The 15,598-nt window shown below is 40.8% G+C and overlaps 1 protein-coding gene across 1 annotated transcript in view; it reads left to right on the top strand.

The window, feature by feature from the left end:
- USP33 (ubiquitin specific peptidase 33) overlaps positions 1–15,598 on the top strand; it is a 65,116-nt gene that overhangs the window by 19,317 nt on the left and 30,201 nt on the right. The window contains exons 2-8 of the mRNA XM_006086103.3: positions 1,521–1,652; positions 1,840–1,893; positions 2,492–2,554; positions 3,633–3,785; positions 6,649–6,751; positions 12,739–12,808; positions 14,617–14,730. Coding sequence (XP_006086165.1) covers positions 1,521–1,652; positions 1,840–1,893; positions 2,492–2,554; positions 3,633–3,785; positions 6,649–6,751; positions 12,739–12,808; positions 14,617–14,730 — 689 coding nt within the window. The remainder of the gene's footprint in view (positions 1–1,520; positions 1,653–1,839; positions 1,894–2,491; positions 2,555–3,632; positions 3,786–6,648; positions 6,752–12,738; positions 12,809–14,616; positions 14,731–15,598) is intronic.

Raw genomic sequence — 15,598 nt, 5'->3', positions numbered from 1 at the left:
TGCCTTCTGTTCATTTTAATGAAATTGAGGAAACTTTTGAAAAATATTGGGAAAATTATAATTAATTGGGGAAACTATCTCAGTCTTAAACTGGTGGTCTCATGGGGAGAGAAGTATCAGACCTTATTGGTTATATTAAAGAAACACTGTATAAAGAGGTGATGCAGAGAGCCCAATAAAATTTTATGAATATACTAGAGACCCAGCGCACGAAATCGTGTGTGGCTAGGGTCCCTAGGCCTAGCCTGCGGTCAGGGCCATCTTCTATCCTCTCGCCAGTCCCCAGTCCCGCCCCACCGCCTCCACCCACCCTGGTTCTCCATTGGCCAGGCGATCAATCTGAGCCTGCAGGCTGGGGGAGGGACAGGTCGGCGTTCAGCCAGCTCACCAGTCCCCAGTCCCGCCCCACCACTACCCACCCCAGTTCCCTGTGGTTCCCCACTGGCCATCCAGCGATCAGAGCCTGTGGGCTGGGGGGAGGGACCGAGAGGTGGTCAATGCACCTCATAGCGACTGGTCGATCTGTCATTCCAGTCATTATGCCGTTATGGTCACTTGCCTTTTATTATTTAGGATGTATGTGCAGTACTGTGTATACACACACATACCCACATACACTCACACATGACATATACTACCTCATTAAATCCTTACAGTAACCCCATAAGTTAGGTATGCCATTCTGCTCTTACTGTTATTCCAGGTTTGACTTCAGAGTCCTTGCTTTTACCCATAAGATATACAGGTGAATTCAAGTCCTAGCTTCACTAAGTGTTAACAGGGTGAACTCAGTCAGGTTTGCCTCTGTAGCCTTAGATGCAAATGAAGATAATGGTACCTACCTCACTCACAGTTGTTGAAAGGGTCATATTATAATGTGGTTCTAACTTGGGGCGATTTTGCCTCCTACAGGACATAATTTTACACTGTGTAGTGATACTGGTTATCAAAGTTTAGAGTGGTGGTGAGAGTGTTCTGGCAGAAATCTTGCTAAACATCAGGACAGCACCCACAACAAATAATTATCTGGTCCAAAGTGTCAATGGTGCTAAGGTTGAGAAACTTTGATATAAAGTGACTATCCTCGTAGATTGCTAGGATATCAGACAATTTCATTTACTAATATATTTTCAGAAGGGGCTACTGCTAGTTTGAAAATAAAGATCTCCATTTGAATTTTCTTTCTTTTCAGTTTCTATTTCAGTATAAGTGTTCATTTTTTTTAAAGGATAAAAATATTAAATTGAATAACTTGAAAATTTCCCTTTCATTTATTTGTAAAAAGTAAAATGAGAGGGAGAAAGGGGAAAAAGCTGTAAAAGTAACGGAGAAACAAACAACATGAATCCATGAATATCAATTTTAATAAAATATTTAGTAGAGACATTTTCAGTGTTTAAATTAACTTTATGAAAGTAATCTAGGTATATTTGAAAATATACTCTTGTGCGTTTCTTATTTTATCTTTTATTTTAATATCTTAGCATTTTAAAATTAACTTTTGGTTATTTTTTCCATAGGTATTACCTCATTTGGAAAGCCCCGGGAAACAGGAGAAAATTTATAACAAAATGCCAGGTTTTCGAAATCATTGTTCACATTTGGACTCAGTTGGTGAAATAACGAAAGAAGAGTTAATACAAAAATCTCATGTAAGAAAATTATTTTTTTCCCTTCCTTAAAAAATCATATTCACTTTCTCCTTAATGTGTTTTTTGTAAGTTACTATAATACTCTTGTGTTTAGGAGTCCAGATTTTTTACATAAGATATTATTAGTGAATTATATGTGTTTGTCTATGTTAATGATAATGTTGTCCATGTGATTTTTGTTTCATAGAGTACTTGTCAGGATTGTAAAGTCAGAGGACCAAATCTTTGGGCGTGCCTGGAGGTATATATATGTTTCTTCTCAATGTTTGATATTATAAAATTTTATATCTGGATAAGGATAACTAGAAGGTATTTTTGACACTTAAAATATTTCATAAATGAACATATTTTTTTAATCCAGCCCCCCCCCCCATCTGAGGGTATGTTTTTATTGATTTTAGAGGGAGGGGAAAAGAAATGAATAAATGAATGAATTATACATACATACTTTGATCAGTTGCCTCCCATATGACTGGGGATGGAACCTGCAACTCTTTGGTGCACAGGACAATGCTCCAACCAACTAAGCCCCTGGCCAGAGCAAATGAAATTATTGCTGACAAAAATTAAACTTCAAACTTTGGGTTTTAATTTACACCTTTTTCACAGAGTTTTAGTACATTACTAAAATATTTTATGCTTGTTTTTTATTAGGGGTGACAACTTTGAGCTTAGAAATATTCTGGTTTTAATAGCTATGGAAAGTCAGTTGATCATTAAGTTAAAAAACATGATAAAAATGATCAAAATTTAATTGTAAATGTAATTGCAATGCTGTTATTGTAATGTGACACTTATTCTAAAATACTTTATTTTCCTTTTTGTATAATTATTTATAGAATAGATGTTCATATGTTGGCTGTGGTGAATCACAAGTAGATCACAGCACCATACATTCTCAGGTATGTATATAGAAAATTTTAATGCGAGGCATTTTTAAAGAAAACCTGAAGGAGAAGGAAAGCAGATATAACATTATTTATTGAAGTTATAATTTGAAAATTTGCTCCCATTCTAAACTAAGTTTCTTGAGAATGAACCGTCTTTTTTCACATTGATATCTCTACTGCATCAGCTGTTCTTAACTAGGGTTCCTCAACTGAGTCAGTTAAGCCCGAATACCCCGAGACCCTCAGACATCATTGTACTTAATTAATTTACTTTTCTTCTGTGCATCTAGAGCAGCGGTCTCAACCTGTGGGTCGCGACCCCTTTGGGGGTCAAACGACCCTTTTTTTCACAGGGGTCGCCTAAGACCATCGGAAAACACATATATAATTACATACTGTTTTTGTGATTAATCACTATGCTTTAATTATGTTCAATGTGTAACAATGAAATTGGGGGTCACCACAACATGAGGAACTGTATTAAAGGGTCGCAGCATTAGGGAGGTTGAGAACCACTGATCTAGAGTGTTAGTGTTGTGTACCAATCTTGGTAGAAATGAGAAAATAGTTGCTCAAATCATTTTCTATAGGGCATAATTCTCTTACAGAAACCCAGTTGAGGAAGGCTAAGTTCATATATTCACTATTACTTGAGCTGTTTTGTGCTTTAACTAATGTCATGTTTATTCTTTTGCCATTCTGATCTCGTAGAATAAATACTGTGTTATTGTCAATTATTTTCTTGTATTATGCTTACATGCTAACTGCAAAGCAGAGTCTTATACTCAGTATTTTATTTTTATAATGTGTAGTGATTTTATAATGAATTGTGCTGAAAAATGACAATAGAATAACTTCTAGAGTAGACTTAGATATTATTACTATAATATTATTACTATAATAATATTACTATTCAGAATACTTCAGCGGTTTATCGAAAGAATGCTTTTTGGTGTTTGCCTTTAACTCTTCTCTTTGGAGTATGTTGTTACTGATCAAAGTCCAGCAGTTTATCTTCTATGCTTTTTTGAAATGTTTTCAACTATACCTAATTCTGGTTCCTCTTCTTTGTCCCCGTGAAATTATACAGGAAACAAAGCATTATTTAACTGTGAACCTTACTACTCTTCGAGTATGGTGTTATGCTTGCAGCAAAGAAGTATTTTTGGATAGGAAATTAGGAACTCAGCCTTCATTGTCTCACATAAGACCGGTTCACCAAACACAAGAAAACAATGTCCAGGTAATAATCTAAATCCATTTAATTATAATATCGAATATTTTCAGATAATTTCAGAATTTGTCATGTAGTTGAAATTTAAAAGAACCCCAACAAACCTGTACTGTGAAAAATATCTGCAATGTGACTCTTTATCTCAGTTCAAATACTGAGGCTGGCCTTTGTTCTTTTGTAGAATGCCTGGTTAGGGTGAGACTGAAGCCTATCTCTCTGGAGATGGAAAGCAACCGATGTGTTTTAAAAACTTAAAATAACCAAAAATCTGGTTTAAATAGGGTTATCTTTTTCTAGCAAGTCTGATTCTTGGAGAGGTGGTAGGCCTTCTTTGATAGGGAATAACAAATATTAATTCAGTTCCCTTTTCCTCATTTACTTCCCCTTTTCATCCCCATTTGTATTACTCTCAACATTTACAATTAATTGAAAACCAGATAGAATATATTAAAGCTTAGCATCAGTCTTTGGTTACAAAATATGTATAGACTTGCAAAGATTGACCACTTAATTTTGAGAATTTTCCAGTCATAAAAATATAGGAAAAGGGAAATGGAAAATTAAAATAGTTGGCTTCTAACTTACTCTAGTCCAGGGGTGGGTAAACTTTTTGACTCGAGGGCCACAATGGGTTCTTAAACTGGACCGGAGGGCCGGAACAAAAGCATGGATGGAGTGTTTGTGTGAACTAATATAAATTCAAAGTAAACATCATTACATAAAAGGGTACGGTCTTTTTTTTTTTTTTTAGTTTTATTCATTTCAAACGGGCCGGATCCGGCCCGCGGGCGGTAGTTTGCCCACGGCTGCTCTAGTCATCATTTGCTCTATATGGTTTAATTAACACATTAGTGAGTTTTTTCCACACATGTGTTATTGTCCTTGATACCAACTCTCTTAGATTTCTATACTTGTCCTTGATACCAACTCTTTTAGATTTTTTTTGTTGTATCTTTGTATCACATTCTGATTGTAGACATGTATGATAATAAATTTGCTTGCCTCACACTTATAAATTAAGATGATTAGGTTTTGGACAAGGTATACTTGTTGCATTTCTAGATTCATAGTTTTGAATGGCTCTCATTAATAAGTCACCACTATTACTATTTCTCCCATTGATACCTATTATCACTCAGAAACGTGGTTTTGCCTTCTCTGGAGTGTTCTGGTAGTTTGAGAATAAATTTTCTTGAACACTTATGTTTTTAACAAAAATTTGATAACTAAAAGTTTAATCACATAAGGAACTGCTAACAGTTTTTACAAGGGCAGTACTCAAAAGGTGCCTGAAAGAATAAGTGCAGATAGTTCACAAAGAAGTACAAATAAACACATTGAGAAAATGATCATCACTGACTAAAGAAAAGTAAGTTAAAACAGCTATCAGTTGCCATTTCTGCTAGAAGAGATTACATACTCTTAGTGAATGTTGAATCTGGTTGAATAAATGTACTGATACTTTTCTGATGACTTATAAATAATTCTCTGATGAGTTATATGTAGAGTACATAAAAGACATTACTTTAATTTCATGCAACTTCCTGATGATTCATTATTGAAAAAATTACTAGAGGGGAAAAAAGTTATTTGTACAAATTTTTTAGAGGTATAAAATTTAAAGGCTGTGTGAATAGAGCATTAGTTATAAAATAACAGTATTGGAAACTATTGAAATATCATTAAGATTTTTCAAATAGAAATTTTTTCTAGGCGATAAAATGTTGAATGGTTTATTTAAAGACTGCATTTCTCTGTATTTAAATATAACAAAATGAGAATATGGGGCCTACTCAAATGTTCAGTACCTACAGATGCCAGAAAGATAAAGTGGGTCAGTGTAAGGAAATATGCATGCATCATAGAGATGGAATAAAGCTATACATGGGAGAACCAGAGCACATGCTGAGTGCATGCTACTATTCAGTCTCCTTCTGCAACTGAATATACTTTGATATTCTGTTATTATAAGAGAACTTGCCAAATCAGATTTTTATGTGAGCTCTCCCAATTTTTAAAATATTAGCTCAAATTTTGCTTTTTTGTTGTTGTTGTTAAATAGTGTGGGCTAGCATTTGACATTACAGGTCACCAATTGCAACCTCTGAGTTAAGCCAATTCTTGGGAATTAGTATTGGAGTATTTTATTTCTATTTAAAACAAATGAATTATTTCATATGCAGAAAAGGATAAATAAGTATAATAATTATCAGGAAAGATTGTAGAAGTCTAGAGATAAGTTAGGCTGTTATGATGGAAAAGCTTCTTGTAAAAAACATGAAAAATCTGAAAAGACAATGTAGGATATGTGCACTTAGGTCTTTTAAACTGTAATGTGGCCTTACTGAATTGGAGTGAATTGTGTTCAAGTTCAGAAAAGTCACAGGTGATTTTGTTATTCAAGTACATATGTTAATAAAGGTAGAGTGACATGCTATTCTAGATAGAGATCCTTATTACTTTCAAAATATAAACGTAAATTTTGTTCTAATTGATAATGTGAATTTTTTTAAATGATACTTTTTAAAATTTTTATAATCTATTTTTATTGATTTCAGAGAGGAAGGAAGAGGGAGAGAGAGATAGAAACATCCATGATGAGAGAGAATCATGGATCGGCTGCTTCCTGCAAGTCCCCCACTGGGGATCGAGCCCACAACCCGGGCATGTGCCCTTGACCGGAATTGAACCTGGGACCTTTCAGTTAACAGGCTGATGCTCTATCCACTGAGCCAAACCAGCTAGGGCAATAATGTGAATTCTTACTTAAAAATAACATTTCCTAAATTTTAGACTGTAGTGGTATATATGAGATAAAATCTAAAAAATTTTAACCTAAGGATTTAAGTCCACTATCTGTTCTGTTATCAAGGATTTTAAAATACCCAGTAACACGACATTAAAAACTCCTCTGGTTGCTGTGTTTGATGATCTGGACATAGAAGTGGAAGAAGAAGATGAACTTAAGGCAAGAGGTAAAATAATTCTTCTGTGTAATCCTCCTTTGTATGGTATTGCCCATCTACATATTTAAAAGCCTAAGCAACTGGTCAACCATTTGACCAGTAGCTATGACGCAGACTGGCCACCAGGGGGCAGATGCTCTGACTGGTAGGTTAACTTGCTGCTGGGGTCTGGCTGATTGGGACTGGGAGAGATGGGCCAGACACGCCCTGGAGCCTTTCCCGGCCCGATCATGCACCGGTGGGTTCCCAGGTTGTGAGAGGGTGCAGGCCAGGCCAAGGGACTCCACAGGTGCACGAATCCGTGAAAACTTCAAAATTTCACATTATACAGTTGTGAAAAGAACTCTGCAGATGATAATAACAAAAAATAAAAATGCGATACATCACATAAACAAATTGAAAGACAAAAAACCACATGATCATATCAATAGTTGCAGAAAAAACTTTGAGGAAAATCCAACAGTTTTTAAAAATTATTTTTATTGATTTTAGAAAGAGAGGAAGGGCGAGATAGAAACATTGATGAGAGAGAAACATCGATCAGCTGCCTCCTGCAAGCCCCCTACTGGAGATCAAGCCTGCAACCTGGGCATGTGCCCTAACCGAATTGAACTGTGACATGGATTCACGCTTAACCACTGAGTTATACAGGCTGGGCCCAATTTCCATTTTTGATAAAAACTCTCAGCAAAGTGGGAATAGAGGGATCATTCCTCAACATAATAAAAACCCTCTGTGATAAATCTACAGCTAACATCATACTCAGTGGGCAAAAACTAAAAGCATTTCCCCTAAGAACAGGAACACGATAGGGATGTCTACTCTTACTCAACATAGTACTGAAAGTCTTAGCCATAGCAGTCAGGCAAGAAGAAAAAATAAAAGGCATCCAAATTGAAAAGGAGGAAGTAAAATTATCATTATTTTCTTTCTTTTTTTTTGTATTTTATTATTTAAATTTTTTATTGCTTAAAATATTACATATGTCTCCTTTTTCCCCCATTGACCTCTCCCTGGCCGTTGACACCCTCCAGCACATGCCCTCACCTCCCTACTATCTGTGTCCAAGAGTTATGCTTATATGCATGCATACAGCCCTTTGGTGGATACCCCTTAACCACCCCCCCAACCCCCCATCTTTCCTTTGAGGTTGGATGGTCTGTTTGATGCTTCTCTGTCTCTGAATCTGCTTTTGTTCATCAGTTTATGTTGTTCATTATATTCCACAAACTAGAGGCCCGGTGCACGAAATTCGTGCATGGGAGGGGGCTCCCTCAGCCCGGCCTGCAACGATGCAAGTGTTCTGCGCCCGGACTAGCCAGAGGCCAGGTTCACGAATTTCAAACCGATTCATTTGCCAACTCAAAAACCATGGCTATCATCTCAACTGCTATGTGATTTTAATCCTCCTGAGTATTTACATATTTTCTTCTCTCATCCCTCCCAAAACTAATCCTAGAGTTTTGAGAATTTGGGAACTTGGGCAAAGGAGAAAACAACCAAGAAATCTGAAATCTCAGTTCATTACCAAAACCAACAGTGCCTTTTTGTTTGTATTGGCCCAACTCAAATGATCAGATCATGTGAATCATAAAGCACAAAATACAGGTGTCCTTACTGACTGTGAAAAGTCCAAAGTGTAATTAAGTGTGCTCTTTCTTGGTGGCAGTGTCATTTACTCTACTCTTAAACGTTTGTTTCCTTAAGCCTCTCTCTTTGTCGTACAGGCACACACGGTTGCATCATACTCAGATTCGCTAGCTAGGACTGGGGAGTGTGTGTTTTTCCTACTGGTCCTCAGGGTTAGCTGTCAGATGCACTAATCATTGCTTCCTTGCTGCATCTACCGTAGTGGAACGCAAGCTCCTGGCAAGACAGCGCCCAGAGAGCATTCCTGACAGATGCGTGGTTTGCTTTAGCCAGGCGCTCTGCTGGAAAGTTTCCTTTAACCACGAACACCCTCTTTCAATCCCCGGAGCTGGCAGGGCGCAGGCTGACTGGGTCCCCGCTAGAAGGGGAAAGGGTTTTACACTCACTCCGCTAGGCTGCCCGACCTGAGGAACAATCTCTCAGCTAAACTCCTCCAACCCTCTGGACAGCTGTCCAAAGCTCTCGGGTGCTTAGAGGATGTCGAGGTTCCCTCTCCGCGAAAGGCAGCGCGGGCTCGCCAGGCTGGAAATCCGGGCACTGGAGGTAGACGGGGAGCCAGGGGAGCGGGGGCGCAGGAGGGAGCTAAATTCAGGAGGCAAAAGAAGCGCAGAAAGGAGCGGAGTGCAGGAGAGAGTGGGGGTCTCAGGAGCCAGCAGGGATGTGGGTGAGAGCCAGACGCCGTAGGGAGCTTGGGGAAACGGGACGCTGGAACTGGCGGGTGCAGAAAGGGGTGCACTTACAGGGACTGGCAGGCGCCCAGGAGGCGCTGGCTGGGAGATCTGCAGCGGACTCCCCAGAGCCTCTCAGCTAGGTGTGGGGAGTTGGGGCGGGGTAGGGGGAGACAGCTAGGGGCGTGCCTTTGCCTGCGTTGGCTGCAGGAGTCTGACGTGAGGCTCTGGAGGTTGGCTTGGGGGAGTGGGAGCAGTGTTGGGTGCCTGGGCGGCGGGCTCAGCACGCTCAGAAACATGCTGAGGTCCCTCTGGCCTGAGGCCCTCCCCTCCCTCCGCAAGTCCGGGGTGTAGGCGCTGGGCTCACATTGCCAGGGCAGCGCTGCCAGCATCCCACCCCGGCCACTATGGGCTCTGCCATCTTTGTTGCGGAGTGATGGTTAATTTACATACTAATCTTTTATTAGATAGGATGAGTGAGATCATGTGATACTTATCTTTCTCCAACTGGCTTATTTCAGTTAGTGTAATGCTCTCCAGATCCATCCATGCTGTTGTGAATGGTTAGAGTTCTTTCTTTTTTATGGCAGCATAGTATTCCATTGTGTAGATATACCACAGTTTTTTAATCCATTCATCTGCTGATGGACACTTAGGCTGTTTTGAAATCTTAGCTATTGTGCTGCTATGAACATAGGGGTGCATATATCCTTTCTGATTGGTATTTCTGATTTCTTGGGATATATTCCTAGAAGTGGGATTACTGGGTCAAATGGAAATTTCATTTTTAATTTTTTGAGGAAACACCATGGTGGCTGCACTAGTCTGTATTCCTACCAGCAGTGCACAGGGGTACCCTTTTCTCCACATCCTTGCCAGCACTTGTCATTTGTTGATTTGTTGATGATAACCATTCTGACAGGTGTAAGATGGTACCTCATTGTCATTTTGATTTGCATCTCTCGCATGATTAGTGACTTTGAGCATCTATCCTATCTAATAAAAGAGAAACATGGTAATTAGCGTACGACCGCTACCCTTCCCATTGGCTAATCAGGGCGATATGCAAATTAACTGCCAGCCACGATGGCAGCCGGCAGCCAGGCAGCTGGAAGCTAACAGGAGGCTTGCTTGCTTCAGTGAAGGAGGACGCCAACGTTCCCCACCTGCCTTGCCGGCCTCTGAGCTGGCAGTTTGAAACATTGTAACAAATACAGAAGCTAAACAAAACCCCAGAAACCAGCTTTCAGCCGGCCGGGATCTCAGAGCTGGAGATGATACAGTGTTTCGATTATAGAACCGAAACAAACCAGATACCTGCTTTCAGCAGCAGAGGCCTTGGCCCAGAATGAAAAACAAAAAAGAAAAAAAGGAGCGGTTGGGAGCTTCAGTCACCCACCAGCCTGAAAACAGCCCTCAGCCCCTCACCCAGACTGGCCAGGCACCCCAGTGGGGAACCCCCACCCTGAAGGGTGTGTGACCAGCTGCAAACAGCCATCATCCCCTCATCCAGGCTGGCCAGGCACCCCAGTGGGGACCCCCACCCTGATCCAGGACACCCTTCAGGGCAAACCAGCCAGCCCCTACCCATGCACCAGGCCTCTATCCTATACAGTAAAAGGGTAATATGCCTCCCAGCACCGGGATCAGCAGAGCAGTGAGGCCTCCCGGCACCGGGATCAGCATGACAGGGGGCAGCGCCCAAACCCCCTGATCGCCCTGCGGCTCTGTGTGTGACAGGGGAAGGCACCCCAACCCCCTGATCAGTCCTGCTCTGTGCCTGATAGGGGGGAGCTCCCCAACTCCCTGATCGCCCTGCGGCTCTGTGTGTGACAGGGTGCGGCGCCCCAACCACCACCCCCCACGGGCCCTGCTCTGTGTGTGACGGGGTAGAGCCATAACCTCCCCATTGGCCCTGCCCTGAGTGTGACAGTGACGGCGCTCCAACCCCCTGATCGGCCCTGCTCTGTGTGTGACAGGGGGCGGTGCCCCAACTCCCCTATCGGCCCTACTCTGTGCGTAACGGGGGAGCTCCCCAAACCCCTGATGGGCCCTGCTCTGTGCGTGACGGGGGAGCTCCCCAACCCCCTGATGGGCCCTGCTCTGTGCGTGACAGGGGGGAGCTCCCCAACCCCCTGATCGACCCTGCTCTGTGCGTGACAGGGTACGGAGCCCCAACCCCCCTGATGGGCCCTGCTCTGTGCGTGACAGGGGGCAGTGCCCCAACCCCCTGATTGGCCCTGCTCTGTGCGTGACGGGGTGGCGCCGCAACCTCCCCATCGACCCTGCCTTGAGTGTGACAGGGGGCGGTGCCCCAACCTCCCAATCGGCCCTACCCTGAGCGTGACTGAGGGTGGCATCGCAACCTCCCAATCCACCCTGCTCTGTGCATGATAGGGGGCAGCGCCCCAACTCCCCAATCGGCCCTGCTCTGAGCCCGACCAGGGGCTGCACCTGGGGATTGGGCCTGCCCTCTGCCACCCGGGAGCAGGCCTAAGCCAGCAGGTCGTTATCTCCCGAGGGGTCCCAGACTGCGAGAGGGCACAGGCCGGGCTGAGGGACCCCCCCGAGTGCACAAATTTTTGTACACCGGGCCTCTAGTATAATTATAAAAGGCTAATATGCTAAGTATCCTTCCTACTGTCCAACTGGTCGCTATAATATGCACTGACCACCGGGGGTAGACTCTCAATGCAGGAGCTGCTGAACTGCAGTGACTTGGCAGGGCAGTTCTTGGGTGACGTACCTCGAAACCAAAGAGGAGGAAGCCCGATTCCTCATGGGGCTGCGCAATTCCACCTTCGACTGTGGGTTATGTTGTTGCTGGGGCACTGTCGGCCCCGAATCTGGTTTACTGCACACAGTGGAATACTATGCAGGTGTAAAAAAAATTATTACATTTTCAGACAGCATAGCATGTAGGGACCTGGAGTGTATTATGCTAAGTGAAATAAGCCAGACAGAGAAAGACAAGTATTACATGATCTTACCTATATGTGGAATCTACTGAACAAAATTAACTTACAAACAAAATAGAACCAGAGATATTGAAGCATTTAACAATCTGATGTATTTCAGAGGGAAGGAAAAGAGGGTGGGGTGGGAAGAGATTAATCAAAGAATTTATATGCATATATGCATAACTCCCATGGACACAGACAATAGGGGTTGAAGGCCTGCGGAAAGGGTGGGAACAGTGTGGAGGGGGTCAGTGGGAGAAAAGGGACATCTGTAATACTTTCAACAATAAAGATAAAATTAAAAAATAAAAATATTTTGAAATTTGGCCTATTAAAATTGTATTTGCAAAAAGCAAACTGACAACTTCAAGTGATGCTTGATTTCTCTGGCATCACTTTACCAAAGCCCACAGGTTTTAGTCTAAACTATATATAATTTAGCAAAAAATTTTGTTTTGTAATTGATATAAGGGAATTTTAATCCTTTACGTAAGTGTATATTTAAATAACTATCTGAAAATTAACACTTTGGTATAAGTCTGATCTCTCTGAGTTGTTCAGACTGTTATTTTGTATTTCCATAATGTATTTTGTATTTTCTCAATGTAGTTTGGGATCCATAATAACTATCATACATAGTTACATATTCAGTAAACACATAAAATTATTGAGTCATTGCATCATTGAATGATACATAGCTTATACTTTGTCTTACTAGGTCTTACAGGTTTGAAAAATATTGGCAATACTTGTTATATGAATGCAGCTTTGCAGGCTCTTTCTAATTGGTAAGTAGAGAAATTGATTTTTTTTTGTTTGTATAGCTTTTTAAAGTTAATCTGAGCAGAAAACCATGCTTCTGTAGTATGAAAAAAAAGGGGGGTTAAAAATAGATACACATTAATAGTAATATGGGAAAGAGTTAACAATTCTATTGAATTCCCCTAGCCAACAGAATTCTATAAATCCCTGCCTGTACTTCTTTTCTTGCTCCCCTCAAAACATAGTTTATTTTTCTCCCATTTTCTGAAATGCCCCATTTAGAAAGTTACATGAATTAAATAAAATGAAATATGTTAATAGTCCTAAAAAGTTATTTTCTTTTTTTTGTTGGTAACTGTCAAGATAGAGTAAGCAAGAAACTGGGTTGGATGGAATGTCCTGTATGTGTCTGTTAGGGCCATCTGGTGTTATGTGTAGCTTAAGTCCAATGTTTCCTTGTTGATTTTTCTGACTGGATGACCTGTCCGTTGTTGAAAATGGGAGTATTGAAGTCCTCTATTATTATTCTACTGCTGTCTATTTCTTCCTTCAGATCTGTTACTATTTGCTTTATATATTTAGATGCTCCTATATTGGGTACATACATATTTACAAATGATACCCTCTTGATGAATTGACACCTTTATCATTACAGAACGACCTTCTTTATTTCTTGTTACAGTTTTTGAGATAAAATCTATTTTGTCTAATATAAGTATAGTTACCCAGGTTTTCTTTTGGTTCCACTTACATGGAATAACTTTTTTTTTTTTAACATTTAAACATTTTATTTATTTATTTATTGTTTGTTTTTGTTAATCCTCACCCAAGGATATTTTTCCATTGATTTTTAGAGAGAATGGAAGAGAGAAGGAGAGACAGAGAGAAACATCGATGTGAGAGAAACACATCAATTGGTTGCCTCCTGCAGGAGCCCTGACTAGGGCTCCGGTCCAGGGAGGAGCCTGCAACCAAGGTACATGCCCTTGACCGGAATTGAACCCGGGACCCTTTGGTCCGCAGGCTGATCCTTTATCCACTGAGCCAAACCGGCTAGGGCTGGAATATCTTTTTATGGTAGCTCATTTATTGCAGGCCAGGATTTGGTCCTTTGCCCGGACAGTTTACTGTAAGTGAATAGATTTTTGGAGGTTCCCTCAAGTTAATCAAGTTCATTGCCTTATAAATTGGTAACTTGAGCCATTGGATGCAGTACCACTTACTGGGCTGTAGAAGCTTAGAAGAAGCTGATTAACTTAAAAGTTAAATTTTGAGCATGTTAAATTTGGGATGCCCAAGACAGCCATATCTTTGGGTATTTGTTGTAACTCTGGAGTTTAGATGTTTCATTTTTATAAATTTGACTGTCATTGCATATGTGTGATAATTTAAGATTACCCAGGGAAAGTGTATGTAGGGAAGAGAGAAAAAGTTATAGGATCAAGTCCTGAGGAACCCTGACATTTAGATATCTAGTAAGAGCAGAAAGAACAATAAAGAGGAAAAAGAACTGTCAGAGAGGTAAAGAAGAAAGGTACATTACATTGGTCAAGAGAAGGGTTGCTCAAGAATGAGGTGGGTAAGTCACCTGTGACATGCTACTGAAAGGAAAGTGAAAGGTATTAACTGGATCTGACAGCTTTGAAGACTCTGATATGGTGGAATCAAATCTGGTTTGAGCAAGAATATGAAGAAATGAATGTGAAGCTATAAAAGAGAACAAAGAAATAATAGATCTAGGGCTTTGTGTACTGTCAGTTAATTGACTGACGAGAAAGTAATCAGTATTAAGCTTGATTATCCTCTAACATATATTTCATTTTCTTTAAATCAGCCCACCTTTGACACAGTTTTTTCTTGATTGTGGAGGACTAGTTCGAACAGATAAGAAACCAGCCATTTGTAAAAGTTATCTCAAACTGATGACGGAACTGTGGCATAAAAGCAGGTATGTAATTAATATATTTCTTTTCTTTATTTTTATTTTAAAAAAAATATTATTTTTAAAATATATTTTTATTGATTTCAGAGAGGAAGGGTGAGGGAGAGAGAGATAGAAACATCAATGATGAGAGAGAATCATTGATTGGCTGCCTCCTGCATGCCCCCTACTGGGGATTAAACCTGCAATTGGGCATGTGCCCTTGACCAGGATCCTTCAGTTCGCAGGCCGACGCTCTATCCACTGAGCCATACCAGGTAGGGCTCTTTATTGTTTTAAATGAATATCATGCTCAGTTGGTTAGAGCATGATCCCAATATGCCAAGGTTGCAGATTCAATTTCCGGTCAGGGCACATGCAAGAATCAATCAATGATGGCATTTTTATACATCAATAATGAACTCTCAGAAAGAGAAACTGAAAAAACAATCCCATTTACCATTGCAACAACAAAAAAATAAGATACTTAGGAATAAACTTGACCAAGGAGGAAAAAGACCTGTACTCAAAAAACTATAGGACATTGAGAAATGAAATTGAGGGAGAGAACCAAGATGGCAGCATAGGTAAACGCCTGTACTTGCTGCCTCCCAAAACCACATCAAAACTACAACTAAAAGATAAAATGGATATCATCCAGAACCACGGGAAGGCTGGCTGAGTGGAAGTCCAACAACTAGAGGAAAAGAGAAAAGCGCATCTAGACTGGTAGGAGGTGCAGAGGTGCGGAAGAGTGGAGGTACGGAGGTGTGCGAAACGGGCTGGCAACTGGGTATGCTGTGGTCTTTTTCAATCAGGAGGGAGATACAAACTTCTGACTGCTCTGAAATACAGTTTCTTGCGAGTCTCTGGGGACCCAGACTCATATGGGGAG

The sequence above is a fragment of the Myotis lucifugus genome, unplaced genomic scaffold, assembly GCF_000147115.1.
Source record: "Myotis lucifugus unplaced genomic scaffold, Myoluc2.0 scaffold_25, whole genome shotgun sequence".
Classification (NCBI taxonomy): domain Eukaryota; kingdom Metazoa; phylum Chordata; class Mammalia; order Chiroptera; family Vespertilionidae; genus Myotis; species Myotis lucifugus.
The sequence above is the reverse complement of the archived record's forward strand: the minus strand, read 5'-3'. Positions and strand labels throughout refer to the sequence as shown.